A 16,825-nucleotide genomic window follows, 5' to 3' on the forward strand; every position below is an offset into this window, starting at 1 on the left:
CAAACTACAGTCAAGAGCAGATCATGTGGAATTCTGAAAATACATGACTAGACAAATGGACAGCCTAAAACCTCAATCAAAAGAGAAAAATGCCGTCTCAGAAACAAAAATGCATAAATGACAGGAATGGTGTAATCAAAAGCAATCCCCTTATACTGCTGACGGAAGTGCAAAAGAAGAAGTCACAGAAGACCTCCTGAAGAACTCCTCGGAAATGCTCGCACTTAATTTAAACAGATGTTTTACCAGGTTCCAAATCACAATGGATAACAATCTCCGGATAATGCAACATCGCTAACTTCAGAGGCGGCCAGCAAACAGCTTCATCTGCGGAAACAAGATGGCAGAGGACATAAACGCAGACGTGTTCATTACCCTCCGTTGTAAAAAGGCATTGGCTTTATATGTGTCTGTGTCTTTTTCTCTGGGGCTACTAGGGAAACGTCTACGGCCCTAAAAAACTTGGGTCTAGCCAACTGTGCTGCATCATCTCGTCCCCCCCCCCCCCCACACACACACACACACACACACACACACACCCCTCCCCTCACCCCATATGCGACGTGCAGCATATGCGAAGCTGGCTCGACTTCTGTAAAAGTTCCATTAAAAATGCACAACTAAGGCTCCAACAGCTTGAATATTACCTCTGTGAAAATTATTTATGCTTTGAAGAAATGCTGATGACCGTCCTGTGCGCAGTAAATACAAGCGTTTCTGTTTCTGCTCTTATCACTTGGTTTACCACGGCTCAGGTGATGGTGGGCTGGCTTTGCTTTTATGTGCGTCGCTTTTTAATCTTTATGCACACACCCACAGCACCCTTTGTCTGCCATCAGCAGGCATTCAACAGTGGTGTGCCAATGTGTTTTTCACAGTGCTGTTTGCTACTGTTAGCAAAATGTAACACCCCCCCCCCCAAAAAAAAAAAAAAAATACAACATACAGTACATGCTTTTAGGAGTATCATGAACAGAATTTATTTGTCATACATGTTGCTAGTGTAGTTTGCCATAAGTGTAGTAGTTGTAGTGGTAGTACTAATATATTTAATAATAATATTAAAAAGTGCACATTTTATTAGTGAACCTTAGCGTTGCTTGGTGTTTTAAGCCCCAAAAGTCGTCTCCAGGCAGTGCTGCATGGAAGCCACTAGGGTTAGGGTTAGGGTTAGGGTTAAGGTTAAGGTTAGGGTTAAGGTTAGGGTTAGGTGCCTAGAAGTCGACGGTCTCAATGCTGCCTTTAAGTCGATGGTGGGGACTTTACAATCCCATCGAGCAATCTTAGCCTAGTGGATTGGATGAGCCATTTAAGAGGACAGTGCCATTTAAACAGATGTGCTCTTTCCTGGACTAATAACTCACCAGAGCTTTTGCTCCCCTCCGTCTACAGTATGTCCCAGCTTTCCATTAGTTTGTGTGCTTAGATAAGCTAGCAAAAAGCCACATTTTACCTCCCAACAACAACCCAGTTCAGCATTTGGAGAATGAGTGGAGTTAACCTTTACAGAAAGCGATTAGAATTGAGAAACTGCATCTGTTTTTCTTCACCCACACACCCCCCTCTCTCTCTCTCTCTCTCTCTTGCTATTCCTCCTCACAGGTAACTGAGACTATAGTTTATTTAGTCAGAGTCAACTTAACATGTTTTTTTTTTTTCTGTGCCCAAGAGATGATGTCCTGGGGTTTTATTGTAACGTTCTTTGAGATTTATGGCTATTTGGAAAACCTCTAAGGAATTAATTGCTCTGAAAATACAACTTTTGGGGCGAATATGCACAATGTGACATGAATAATCTTATCTTAAGTGATAACAAAAATAATATACATTGCTATAGGACATTCATTTGATATTTTGAATAACCTGAATGAGCACCTAAGCATCAATCCATAGCATTATCTGTTACAAACCTCTATATTGTGCTGTATGCATACATGTAGGTGATAGGTGACATTGATGGTGTTCCACATGTGGACGATGAGGCGTCTCAGGCAGGACACACGATGTACAAGGAGGAAGAGGAGGAACATGTAGCCAGCTCCTCACAACAGCTCAGAGAGAGGAAGAGGAAGAAGCCCTTTTTCCGTGAGTTCGACTCTACCGGTTGTGTTTTAATGAAGAGCATTGTTGGATTACTGTAATGTATTAACTCCCCCTTTGCTCTAATCTGATGTTCTTCTGACTGGATTGTTACCTGGATTACACACTCGAATAAGTATAGCATCAGCAAGCATACAGAACCTTCTTGAAATCAAATCACACTTCAACACTACAATTAAATGATGTACTGTATGATGTGTATATGATGCCAGGGCTTACTTGGAAAAGAGGCTATTGTATCAATACAATGTGACTACCCTGGTTAAATAAAGGATTAGTAATACATTTAAAAATACATATTAAAACTTGATTCAACAGTCTTGGTTCATTCCTTCCTATAGGTTCACACAGAGTTGGGCCTGTGGGCGGAAGCATGTGCGACTCCACACTGCAAGACCTCCCTCACTGATCTTGTATTGGACTCTCTGTGTGCCTTCCTGCAGCCAGGGCCTTCTGACACCCAGGTGAACTTACTGTACTGTAGGTGCTGTGTATTTAACTCTCACCAATTGATCGATTGTTCAATAGTAAGGTACTCCTCAGAAACGGCCTTGCTACATTTCTGAGATCAACAACATTCAACAACAGTTCAACATTTCAACATTTCTGAGATCAACAACATTTTCAACACAGTAAAGTTGTACAAGCAGTACATTTGTACAAACAGCTCTACCTAATATAAAATGCAAAATCATATCCTGGAAGTGTATCACCTGTTTTCAAACATGTTTATTGCTGCTGACTGAACTCATTGTTGTCTGATATAGTGCACTGTGTACAACTGAGAACAAACTGTAAAAGCCTTTATATATCAGTTGTTACACCACTGTAAATCTATAAAGTGGTGCTGAATGCATACTTTGTTAAAGGTAAAGGCTGCGTTCCTTTCTCATATTCTGACATTATGCCAGCAGTGAACAGCACCTTGCAGTCTTGCATACTTTAAGACCGCACACTTTGCATACTGCATCTCATTGACCCGCTGATGACACGTTAAAATAGTGAGTCTGGATTCACACGTAAAGAAATGTCAAAGACATGACATACATATAGTACAGTACTTCGACGCTGCCCAGGCTCCATAAATACAGCCTACCCTGCCATTCATGGCCCAATAAACAATGTAAAGTAATGATTCGGGGGCAAAATGAATGAAGACCATTAGGTTTCCCCTGCTGCCCCAACCCCGTGAAAAATGAAGATTTTAAAAGTCACTAATCAGAGCCCAGTGATAAAATATCAATATCAGGTCCACATTAAAGGGGGATAATATTCAAGCGGCCTTGATTTGTATTGAATATGTGTCTTCTAGCTGGTGCTTGACGTAATGAACTGGCCCACAAATCACTTGTTAATGGGGACCTGCTTATACATATTGCTTAATTAAAGGTTGTGGGCTTATTAACATGTGTCTGTGACACTGGGCTCGGCACCGGAATGTGTTCGCGGCCGGGGCCGTGGCTGTAAAGGTTTTATAGATAACCTATCATATTAAACCCCATTGCTTAATATTGGATCTTAATAACCTGTCATTTTCATTGATGATGATTCCCCTTTATGGGCCGACCATTACGGCTCGGGAAAAAGTTCTGAGGAGCCGCTGTGTCTTTTGGGACGCCACCCGGAGTGCTCATTACTGGTGTGCGTCGGGCCACTGAAGCCGCACCCCCCCCCCCCCCACACACACACACACACACATATACCCCACGTCACCCCCCACACACACACACCCCTCTCTGTGCGATGTATAAAGCATCACAGACATGGCTGCAGGGTCTCTGCAGAGAGAACAGACACGCAAGCTTTACCTTCATGTCAGATCTACACACACACACAGAGAGAGAGACACACACACACACACACACCCACACCTTCGCTACCCAGGGCTCCTGAGCCCAACTCTCCGTGCGGGTTGTCTGTAGCTAAATCGCGTTTGCTCAGAATCGTGGCTCATGGTTTATTAATGGTATATGTGGCACACAAGCCATAGGCCAACTGTGCACATATTGGGCCATTGTGTTTGCACAATACGTTTCACAAAGCTAACTGGGAAATGCTTGTTACAGTAAAGCTGCATTGTATTGGTCTTGATCATGATGTATTCTATGGCAGAGATATCTGATGGACTTCATGTGCTCTGCACGGTGCACCCAAATTGCAGATTCTGACTGATGTGAAACTCCATCTCTCAAGTCTTTGTCCAAAGCTTCTGTATTGTTTCTTCGTGTACTGTACTGTACCTTGCAGTGGTTATTAATGTGGTCTAATATTATCTTCATTAAAAAAAAAAATCTTAATTCTTGTTTTGTCCAAGTCATAGTTTTGATCAAATTCTCAAATTTAGCAGCCAAATTTGTACGGAATTTGAATGCCTTTGGTCTTTCTCACCTTCCCATTGACTGTTCTGTCGACTTCAATGTGATGATGACCTAAAAGTGAAGTTTTCCGTCTCTTGTGTCCTCCCTGCGTCAACAAACTAGTGTGCCTCGCATGCTTTTCCGACCGGAGCACAAAAAAAAAAGGTATTCCAACGGTTCAAATATTTGATTGCTAATGACAAACACCATTCCAACACAATTTAAATTTCAAATCGATCCCTGGGAGCAGTTATTTCTAAAAACGACGCCTCTGGGTCCCTTCTGCGCACATTTGCTGATTTAAGTTAAAAGAAAACCCTTTTTGCCGAGCTATCATATGGGAGCTGCAACTTTTTGAAGTAGGCTCCTGCATCTGCATAGTCCAAAACCTGGGGATGTTGCTAGTTAGAGGGTAAAAAGAATGTGTGTATGTGTGTGTGTGTGTGTGTGTGTGTGTGTGTGGCGAGCGGGTGAGAAAAATACATAAAAAGAAATAACACTTTGTCTAATACTATATTTATGTAGCCCTCAGCTTGTGGTATTCACATAAAGCCTTCCTGTGTTCTGAACTTCAGTGATCGTTACCAAGCACAGTGAGATGGAGGTGAGAATGAGGGGGGGTTGGAAGTTGGGGGGGGGGCACTGGGCACTGCAGGCTGCGTTGCCGGGCTTCTCCTCCGTTCATTTGAATTAAATGAAATAAAAGCGATTCATGCAAAGCAAATTCAGACACTCTTCTGCCAAGGTGTTTGCCCAGCCCCTCCTGTGAATGGCTACTTGCTGAAGTAAATAAAAAAAATAAAAAAAATAAATAGACTAAACCTTTTGAAGAACTTGCATGCATTATAATGCATGATCATTTGTTGTTTTCAAATTGATATTTTCCACAAACTTCATCTGTGACATTCATTTTCCCAGTGCCCAATGATTTGTAGGTATATTTATTAAATCTTGCAATGTATAAATTTCATGCAAGGAGTCTAAACCTTTACGCAGTAATAATGCTGTGTTATTGAGGTTGTTTCTGTATGGCATTAATGAATCAGAACATCCTTCAGCTATCTTGGTGGAGGGCAAATTCAATTTCATCTAATATTCACCATGTAAACTAGTTTATACCATTAGATACACCTTTGCTTATTGAACTGCAGAAGCTCTTAGAAATCAAAACAAACACAAAATATTCTCTCAAGTAATTTCTTAAAGATCTCGTTTTCTCCCTCTCTGCGTCTCTTTTTTGAAGTTATGAAGAGATGAAAGTTTTTTTTCTCCCTCTGTATTTTTTTCTTGAGGACGTTCTCCACCAAAGGGAAGAACAAACCACAATTTTCTTCCTCCTCAACATAAAAAAAAAGTGCCCAAAGAAAAAAAGAACTGGAGGCTTCATTGGCTTCTTTGTGGAGACACATACCTCAGCATATAACCCTTAATTATGGAGCTGTCAGTCAAACAGCAAGTTAGTTCATTCAACTGCAGAACATTCAAACAGGAGGAATAATCGCAAAACACCCATCTGGCACAATGAAGGCTTTCTACACGAGGGTGTTCCCACCATCCTTAATTCTTTACTGCTGGAGAATGTAGGACCTGAGTAGTGTGGCCCTTTTCGTATTGGCCCTTGGTGCCCGATGGGGTCTACTTAGTTGAACTCCCGTGTCCGTATATGTGGTACTTTGATGCACAGGATGGGGGGGGGGGGGGGGGGGGGGGGGTCAATCCCCACCCCCACCAAACGTGTAAGCATCTGGATGGATCATGTGTGTTTTTCTTGTTTATTTGTTTATTTATTTATTTTTCCTGGAGTGGCAGAGGCAGATGTCCTGCTCACAGGAAAATAATTTGTGAGATGGAGGAGAGGAGAGGGGGATGGAGGGGTGGGTAGAGAGGAGGAGGAGGGGGGGGGGGGTTATGAATATGCAAATCATGTCACAACGTGGAATCTTGTAATGACTGGGAAATATTCTCGCCATATTTCATTATGCAGAGGTCATTGCTTAATGCAGGCAGCTGGGACCATGTTTTCCTCCTCTCTCTCTCTCTCTCTCTCTCTCTCTCTCTCTCTTTCTCTCTCTCTCTATCACTGCTCTCTTCCGTGTGCCTTTTCTTTCTCTCTCACACTCTTGTTCACCCTCTCACCCCTTTTCTTTTTTCACCACTCATTCTCTCCTCTCTTTCAATGCCATTCTCTGTTTCCCTTTCTCTCTCTCTCTCTCCCTCTCTCTCTCCCTCTCTCTTTCTCTCTTTCACTCTCTCTCCTAGTGTCTCCCTGTCATTTCAGCACAACTTTAACAGAACTGCAGCATGGTACAAAATTACAAGGGCAAGACTTAGCTCCCCAGCACATCATGATAACACACACAGATGGAGACACACACACACACACTCACACAAACACACAGAAGTCATGCGAGACCTCAGTCTCAAAAGTATCTTAATAAACACTATATCACAATACAACCCCCTCTTCCAAACACACACACACACACACACACACACACACACACACACACACACACACACACACACACACACAAACACACAGCTGTTTGCGGATCATTCCTCCATCTCGAAGGTTGCTGGGGATGTTTTGGTCACAGGAGCTCCTTCGATCAACCATCTCTCTCCATTATGGCTGTTTGTATTGGGGCTCCAGTGTGCATCTCATTGGTTGATGGCTGGCAGCCACCCGACTTTGTGTCACGTTAATCATTAGGTAAACCCATCTCCTCCTCAAATAATCCTGCGTTTGAATGCTAAAAATGTAATGAACTTCACGGTTCATTGTATCTGACATTGCTTAATTAATGGGTGCATTTAAAGTACATAGGGCCTGGTAATTGATTTATATGCATGAATTCCACATACAGCTGTTGGTTCCTGTAGGAAAGTCATCACTCAAAATGTGCGCATTTTACTGATATGCTAGGTGCTCGGAGACTTTGTAACCTCTAGTTTTGCGTAGAGTGGAAAAAAACGGGCTTATTTAAGGGTTTTTATAACCTCCTCTGTGCATTGCTCTCCTAGTGTGAGAATGATTAACCTCGACTTGCCGAGTTTGTCTTCCCCATTTCTCATGGCTGCTATTCCTCTCCAGAAACAAACTAAATACACCCATCTGTATTGCCCATCATATTTTGATACAGACGCCATGATCTGGAATATTTATCGCTAGCTGTTTTCGTTTTTTTTTTTTTTTTTTTTCTACTTGGGTGAGCTGCATGACCTTAAATAATTCAAAAGCACAATCAGGTAATGTCATATGCAGTATGTAAGGCTGGAAATATTGCCCTGACGTGGTTCTCCCTCTCTGCCAAGACTGCTTGGGTGCTCTCATCCCCTGTGCCTGGAAATTGAAAGTGAAAGAACACAAACCTAGCAGCAGCAGCAGCAGTGGTGGCAGCAGCAGCAGCAGCAGCAGCCTAGAAATGAGGCTTCCAAGAAGACAAAGAGGTTCAGCGTTTCAGTCAAGCTAATGTTAAACAAATGCCCCCTTCACCGCACACTACATGCGCATTGATTCGGAGACTTCATACATCTCGGAACAACCTCTGTGTCTAAAAAAGGGTGTGCAGTGCCTTTGCACCACCTATTTAAAGCTTTGTTTCGATCATGCAATGCTATAATTATCGAAGGAATGTGTGTGTATGTGTATTATGTGTGTTTATGTGTGTGTGTGTGTTTTTTTTTTTTTCCTGGTGAGATTTTGGGGTCGGTGGCCCCTAACCATTATTTTGAATTTCGACAGAGTCTCAGTAGGTCCCAGATCAATGTTTCACCTGGGGAATGGGTTGAGCATATTTCTATCACTAGCCTATTGATTTTTCTATGTGCAAACCCCTTATGTGCAAGAGGTGTTTTCATGTGGACGCCGCAGAAGGAAAGCTGCCTGCAGCACATGCATGTACACACTCTGCAACACACACACACACACACACACACACACACACACACATACGCACACAAACACACATGCACACACTCATTTATTTATGCTTGCAGACACCCATAGGCACAGACCTACAAAACATGCACACATCGGCATATTTAGTTATTTTAGATCTCTCACATACACAATTACACAAGACACACACACAAACACACACGCACACACACACGCACACACACACACTCATACATACAGAGAGAGAGAGAGAAAAAGAGAAGGAGAGACACACCCCTTCTTCAGTTTTTTTACACATAGACACACACTCTACCTTCTCTTATACACACTCAGCCACTCTCTCACACACACACACACACACACACACACACACACACACACACACACACACACACACACACTGCGTAGTCTCCGTGTGTGTTGCTCCCTGCCATAGCGCCCCTGGACTTGGGCAAGGCCCATGTCGAGTGAACCATGTCGACCAAGGGTTCCAGACGTATCCCTCTCTTTATTATACACACTAATCAATACGGACTGAGGTGATCTGGGCGCGTCTCTCCTCCGCCATGCATCAGCAGCGCCGCGGCCCCATCGCGGCCGACAGCCGCTCAGACGTGATTGCTTTGTTCTGTGTCACTTTGATTCAGGGCTGAGTCGGCTTTATCGTCGTCCATAACCAGCAGAGACAGAAGGCCTTGATATGGATTTAAATAATGTATTAGTTGTGGTGCAACGAAATTCAACAAAAACCTCCGCTCGCACACACACACACACACACACACACACACAGAATGAGACACACGCATTCACATGTTCACACATATACACACACACAATAAACTGACTAGTAATAAGACAGCACGTTATTTCCCCTGCACGTGTGGTATGCGTCTAACGGTGGTATGCAAATAACATGATTGAATGCAAATACTGTCACGTCGGGTTATTACTTGTAACTTTTTTGTTGTGGGGAGGTTGAATCAAGCATTGTGTCTGATTGAACTGCTATTTTGGATATGACTGTTGTTACAAGACAAGGGGGGAAATACTGCCACTGTTATGTGTAATGTAATGTCACCAACAAAGGTTTTGAAGTTTAATCGTAGTGTGCAGTGACAGGGGAGAGGGTAGAGAGAGAGAGAGAGAGAGAGAGAGAGAGAGAGAGAGAAATACAAAGGGAAGGAAAAAAGCACATTACATGAAAATACGTCAGAGGCCAATAATAATTCTCTCTGTGGGAGCCATGCTACATCAGGGTACCAAATCAATACTGCATTACTTAGAGTCCAGAGTATATACAAGACTCATCCAATTGATTATTTCTGATGCTAAAATGGCAGTTTCATTTGCTCTCCAACAAAAGGCATGAACAATAACTGCTGTTCAATTAGCTGACCAGAGTGGTTATGGAAGTATGAGAGTAGGTGGGGGTGGTGGAGGAGGAGGAGGGGGAGGGGGGTTTGAAGATAGATGACTATTTATTTGGCAAAAGTAATGCATTGTTTTAAAGAGACATGAGGAATGGAATGTCACTGTTGTGTTCTGGTTTAAAAGATGGCTTGTTTCATTGGACATTGAAATTTCATGAATATATTTCCAAAGGCCTGGAAAAACGGAATTCATCATTAAGTTTTCACAACCCCATAATGTCACCATGGGGATTAGTCAATTCTCTAATATATTGTGCGTGTCATGGTCACTTATGATGCATACCTTTTTATGGAGAGCTGGGAGAGAAGGGATGGGGACTTCATTTTTCCTCAGATTCAATTTCTTCTTTTCCTTTATTTTCTTTTTTTCATTTCCATCTTCTTCGTCTTCTTTCTCTTCTTCTTCTTCTTCTTCTTCTTCCATTTCCTCTTCTTCTTCCTCTTGTCTACTGTGGAGTCCACAGTGAGTAGGACAGGCATCAAAGTCACTCAGTCGAAGTTGAGGACATATTTCCTTAATGACCGCAACCTTTTAAGGAGTCGTCAGGAGACCCGAGTCGCAGGGGCTTCTTGCATGATTAAAAAGTCATTTTCTTAACTGTCCTCCCAGGATTTGCATTTCTTTCTCTTTTTTTCCCTGCCTCTCTAAAGAAAGCATTAAATTGCTCCAATCAAGCATAAATGTCTACCGCTCGTGGTGTAATTTGTGCGTCTGTTCACATGGTGGGTGGGTTATTTGTCATTACTTTTCCTGTAGCGCTTTTATCCAACTGATCAACATTTAATATTCCAAATTGCCTGTTACTCATAGTGGATTAGGCAGATGGGCTGTCTTCAAAGAAATAATAACAATTAAGAAGTTTGAAGTAAATACTTACTATGGGGGGTAGTGTATCGCAAAGACACTCACTCTCTTTGGAGCTTGAAATTACTGTGAACAGTGCAAAATGTTAATAGTGAAATATGTTCAACGAAACAAAGACGAAAATGATATCTTGAAATGCAATACAGACAGTCATAAACTGTTATGGTCATATAATTTCACGCAGCATCCAAAATAACCCACAAAAAGCTACGTTATGCCAAGTAAACAGTGTCAAGCATCAGAATCACAGTCTACGGGTTTTTTTTCCGGGACTAAAATAACCCCCAACAGTAAGACCAACCCTGGAAAATTCTATACCTCTTCCCGACACCTCTTCTCTCTCTCCATTATATTTTCACACCAAATGACCTTTGGTGCTTCGCAACCCGGAGTGGCAGAGGCCCAGCTTCTGATATAATCAATATTCCATTATGATAGTGTGTTGAGTGTGGGGAGGTTTACAACTCTACCGTAATAGTCTTGCTATATCATCCTGTGGCAGTCAACACACACACTCTCTCTCTCTCTCTCTCTCTCTCTCTGTGTGTGTGTGTGTGTGTGTGTGTGTGTGTGTGTGTGTGTGTGTGTGTGTGTGTGTGTGTGTGTGTGTGTGTGTGTGTGTGTGTGTGTGCGCGTGCCTGTGCGCATGTGCGTGTGTGTGTGTGTGTGTGTGTATGTGCGTGTGTGCGTGTGTGTGTGTGTGTGTGTGTGTGTGTGTGTGTGTGTTAAAAACCAGACTAGGCCTTTCATTAACACAAAGAGTACACTCTCTTGGTAACCATGACCCAGGACAAATGATGAAGCTGGGGATGATGGTCTGGGCATTTTGCAGTGTAACACTACAGTGGTGGGAGTAAAAGGCCTTAATGAAAATGTTAAGCCATTAGGAAGCATAGGCCTGGGCAGGGCCATTAGAGTCATTTCATTAGGCCTTTGCGCTTTTTTTACAATAATTAATGTGAGTACTTTACATGGCCAAACGATTTTAGCCTTCTGAAGTCCAGGCATTTAAATGTCAACCCTACCTTTTAGTTTTGATGTAAATTTTTAATACAGAGTGAGCTCTATTATTATGAGTTCAAAATGTGTCAGTTGTGAATGAGGTAGGATGTGATTTTGGCATATACTGTAGATGTTTTGGTTATCATAAGATATATTTCATATACCAGAACCTTGATACAGATCATTCTCGCTACATATTCCTTGTAAATGATAATGGAATTTGCTTGTTCAGATGCCATCCGTTTTCTGAGGAGGAAATTCACAACTTTCCTAAAACAATCGTTCATCCAGAAAACTTTGTTGCTGTGGTTGGCCCAAAACAGGGAAGTCAGCAATCTCTCTCCCTGCCTCTTCCTGCTCCTCATTTGAAGTTCTCTCGTTGAAGGTGCACAGTTGTGCTGCAAAACACAGATTCATCATGATGTAACCGTGAGCAACTGGGATCTAAATTACCTTCAGCTGGCATCATTCCAGCATCCCGCTATAAATGAGCTAATCGTCCTTGACTATAAAATTTGCATTTTCAAGACTTAATTGCTATCATTACATTTTTTTCGTAATTCTATTAATTTAACAGAATGGGGTATTGGGTTTTATGGTTATAATTTGCATTAAAACAATGCGCTCCTAAATAGAAAAATCCCCAATATAGCAAAAGAAAGAGAGAGAGAGAGAGTGAGAGTGAAAGAAAGAGAGCGGGAATCGAGGGCAACCAGTGCTTTCAGGTCTCTGATGATTAAGCCGAATTGTTGCGACGTACAATGGAGAAGATGGACAAAAAGAGAAAAAAAAAGCAATTTGTCCAGTGCGCTAAAGCAGGTCCTACACACACAGACACATAAAAGCACTCTGCAGAGTCGATGAAATAAGGCTAAATGGGCCAGCACCGCAGTGCATTGTGTGAAAGAAGTGAAGCTTGTGTCTTAATGGATGCTCGGCGACTCCATCCTTCTATTCGGACTTCCTGTGTCCCCTTTTGTGTGTACTGGTACACGCGGATAATGTCGCCATCGCAGTGTGTGGACTTGGCTTTATCCCGACCCGGTCGCATAAAAAATGGAAACAGCAAAGCGCAGAATAAGGAGGATGGCACGGAACAACGGGGCCATCACTTCTCATTTATAGCCTTCGCCTGACCCCAGCTTTCAGTTCCAGGAGCTTTAGATGGAGGAAGTAAGTGCCAACACCATTCTGCACCCACTGCACTTCCTGCACCGAATGACCTCAAAAAGGCTCAGACTCCGGCTGGTTTCCCATGACAGCGAGTGTTCCAGCAAAACACATCACCGCCTTCATGTAGAAAGAAAAAATAATAACAAAGGTGAAATCTCTGTGACACTTCTACTGTATTTTTTTTCCATATTTTTTTTTCAGTGTGCTTGTAGTCTGTCTCACAGGGCCAAACATTATCACAAGAATATATTTGGGAACAACGTGAGGACATTTTGGTACGGGGTTGGATAGACGTCCAAAGAAGATGAGCATAACTTTGCTTATAGAACCTGCCCACAACTTGACAAAAATATTGCTGTACTACTAATACTAGTAACTTAAGACACCAGTGCACTGTTACCTACTCCCTGTGAACCAATGCCACTGCACTGAGCTCACAAGGCATTCAATGGTTTAAGAAATCTGAAATGCAGTTAATCCTTTACAGTAATTGCCCTCACCTTTGTAATCCACCTTTATTTATGTGATGTGCAGCGACTCTTTATTGTTTTACTGTCCATTTCTGTCTTGCATTTTCTTTCTTTCTTTCTTTCTTTCTTTCTTCCATTCTTTCTTTCTCTCTTTCTTTCTTTCATTCTTTCTTTCTTTCTTTCTTTCTCTGCCCCGCGCAGTTGAACAGCGCAGACATATGTCTATGACTCTGTGCTCTCCTGAACCTGAGATGCGTCTCCTCCTCTTCCAGCCCTTACTGTACTTGTAACATGACCGCCGCTGACACGGACCGGGTTTGCTCGCTCAGACGACGTTTGAGAGCCGCGCTCTGCTCGGTGGGCTCACACTCACGTCCGCCCAGGTGGGGTATGATGCACACACACGTGCCTCGCTTCTGAGGCGCTCCCCTAAGCGTGGACAATGGGCCGTGTTTTGACTGTGTCAGGCAGCATCAGCTCAGCAACACGTGTGTGTGTGTGTCTGTGTCTGTCTGTGTGTGTGTGTTTGTGTATGGGTGTGTATGGCCGCTGGATGATGCCGCATGAGTCTCCATTGCAGCCTGGGTGCTGAGACCAACCCCCCCAACCCTCCTTCCCTCCCCGCCAACCCGCTCTGCGTCTACCACAACCCACCCACTCACTCAACAACCCCCCCCCCCAACCCCCCCCGCCCACCCCTGCACAAAGCCCTCCGTCAAAAACGCTTTCTGACAACGGCTGCGGTTATGACTGAGTCAAGATGGCAACAAGCTCCCTGTGCGGAGGTGCAGCACCGTGAAGCTAACCTGAAGGGAGGTTTGAGGGCAGGGGCAGTGGAGGCGATGCGGTGGCGGCGGTGGTGGTGGTGGTGGTGGTGGTGGTGGGGGAGAGGGAGCCGGAGGAAAGACATAGCTGGAGCTGAACAACGGGGGAGAGCACCCATGGGCTAGAGTGGCTGCTCTTTTGATAGAGACTTGGTTCCCTGAAGTGAAAGTCGTATAATATTTACTTTGTCAGCATTTTATATTTTATTTTCATCTATTTTAAGTGTGGCTAAATAATACATGGGAATCATATTTTCAATATACAAGACAATTCCAGCAATACATAGACAATACTGTACAAGTTTTACTCTATAATAAATTACATTTGTAAGACTTTCAATACACAAAGAACATAGTCTATGATCTTATCGTACTTGAGACTACCTCAGGCTTTTTTACATTATCTATTGAACAGTCTGTTAAAAAACAATACTGCAGTTCACCCATAGAAGAGCATACAGCCTCTACAACTTATGAAGGACATGTCACTCCTCAGCTTCTATATACTGTAGATCTGTAAAGAGCCCCTCAAAGATTCAAAGAGGTACTTCTACAGTGTGGAAAAATATCTCCGATGTCCTATAATGAAAGCCTATCGCACTGAAGTGCTTTGCAGCACGTCGTCCATGTCTAGCGGCTGGGTGAGATGGCAGACAGTCCGGACGCGCTTCATTTACCCAGCATCCCATGGCTTCGCCGTCCCCAGCGCCGCGGACACATGCGGCCCCCACAGCCGTATGGCGAGCTCAGGAGACGGTCATTGCGCAAACGAGGCCCCCTTCTAATGCTCAGCCCATCTGCCTGGATGATTACTCTCTAATTCAGCCCTTATCCTCACCAATAGTTCTTATCAAATGGCCTCTCCTGGCCACGCAGTGCTTTAACAACAACAGCAAGCCCTCCTTGATAAAATACATGGGTATTTGTACTTGTGAATATTTTAATTTCATTATTCTGTTTGATACTCTGTAATGCCCCCTCGAGTCACTGGCAGGTGAAATGCACAATATATTTGAGCTGTGATGTGGTGTAAATAGACGCGATAGTTTAAGTTATACCTGATTGTTTTTGTTTTCACTGGTAGGGAAATTATGCAAGAACTGCAATCTATGATGATTGACATGGCGGTTTTCTGTCAAGGCAGTCTGCTAAAGCCGATGGCATATTATTAATTTGATTCATTTCACTGAAGTTAAAAAATCTCAACCTTAATGTGTCCTCCGGGGACAATTGTGCTTGTGCTTTCGAGAAAAAAAAAGAAAACAAAAATGTTAAAAAATATTCTCCCACTGAATATGCCTTGTGTGTTTACCCAATGCAGAACCTGGTCAACACCACTGGAATGTTCTTATTGAAAGACATCGAAGCATAGCAGTCTTTGATTAAGCGGCACGTGGGCTCTCATCTGTTGTGCAAATGAACATTTAATAGCTTTACACATTTGAATATGTTCAAGCATGACTCTTTGGCTAAGCTCGAGCGCCGGATGAATAAACCAAGTGATGGTGTGCTTTGGCTCCAAGCAAATTGGATCCCAATGAGCAACATTAGCTGAACTAGAGTCAAAACAAAACCGTATTTTTTTTTTTTAACTGAGCAAACACAACACTAACTAGACAAAAGCATGTCTAGGGTTTTCTTCATAGTGACAGTCAAAGACTGTTGTCTCTTGGACAACAAGAGGAGAGTGTTGAAAGCAAAACTAAAAAATAGTGAACATTTCAGTAGAGAAATGCATGCACATATGGGGCAAAACAACTTTTTACATCTGAATAAAAAAAAAATCATAATGAATAAAAACATAAGTGTTGCCAGCTACAGGAGAGGCACGTCATATAGCCACAGATGACTAAACCTGCCAGCCAATAGGTATCATCAGTGTAGATCGCTTGCGTCAAATTTCAGCCAAGTAAAATAGTGTCCGTATGCAGAACAGCAGTTTTTATCATAACTGGCAACCTCATATTTGGCTTCACTGTTCGATTCATCACTGCAGCCTGATACCATCTGTTGGATAGTGCTTGACCTCTAAAATTAGGCTCTTATCGTCCAAAAGGAGTCCTAGCCCATAGTCAACATGGAATAACAGATGATTCAGGTGCCTGAAACTATCAAAGTCCTTTACTTTGTTTGTATTTGTTTCTTTATACATAATGTTGTTTGCAAAACTCTTCAAATGACTTACAGTACAGTATATGTGTGTGTATGGTCTTTATAAAATTCCGAAATCTTTTAGCTGCTATGGCTAGTGCTTTGCTGTAACAATGGAAAGACCCATTGTTGCACACTGAACAGATCAGCTACAGTATTATAATGATGACATAATCTGATGTACCTCTGGTATGGCAGGGGTGACACCTGAAGAAGTCTCTGTGGAGTTTTGAAGGAGTGTGGGGGGGGGGGGGGGTTGTTCATGGATCTCCCCTCTCAGATGAGGTGCCTTCATTGGGGGGAGAGTGTCTGGTGGGAGCTCAGGGTGGTGGCAGTCGGGGGGTGTTGTCCGCGGTTGCGGTAGACGCTTGGGTGGTAGCGGTGTGTTGGTGATGGCGGATGGCAGGGCACATCTCACGGCCAGTCTGATTGAGTCTGATGAAGTGTGATAGACAGAGCGGGTTCTCGGCGGTGTCAGGTGAAATTAGCGCCAGTCGGGGAAGGCCCCAGAGAGGACTCCCCCCTTGCCCCCCACACCACACACACACACAC

At 43.1% G+C, this 16,825-nt stretch overlaps 1 protein-coding gene across 1 annotated transcript in view; it reads left to right on the forward strand.

The window, feature by feature from the left end:
- ofcc1 (orofacial cleft 1 candidate 1) overlaps positions 1-16,825 on the forward strand; it is a 62,600-nt gene that overhangs the window by 24,101 nt on the left and 21,674 nt on the right. The window contains exon 5 of the mRNA XM_062521914.1: positions 1,941-2,085. Within this exon, the coding sequence (XP_062377898.1) occupies positions 1,941-2,085 (145 nt within the window). The remainder of the gene's footprint in view (positions 1-1,940; positions 2,086-16,825) is intronic.

Source organism: Sardina pilchardus, chromosome 19 (genome assembly GCF_963854185.1).
Source record: "Sardina pilchardus chromosome 19, fSarPil1.1, whole genome shotgun sequence".
Lineage (NCBI taxonomy): Eukaryota > Metazoa > Chordata > Actinopteri > Clupeiformes > Clupeidae > Sardina > Sardina pilchardus.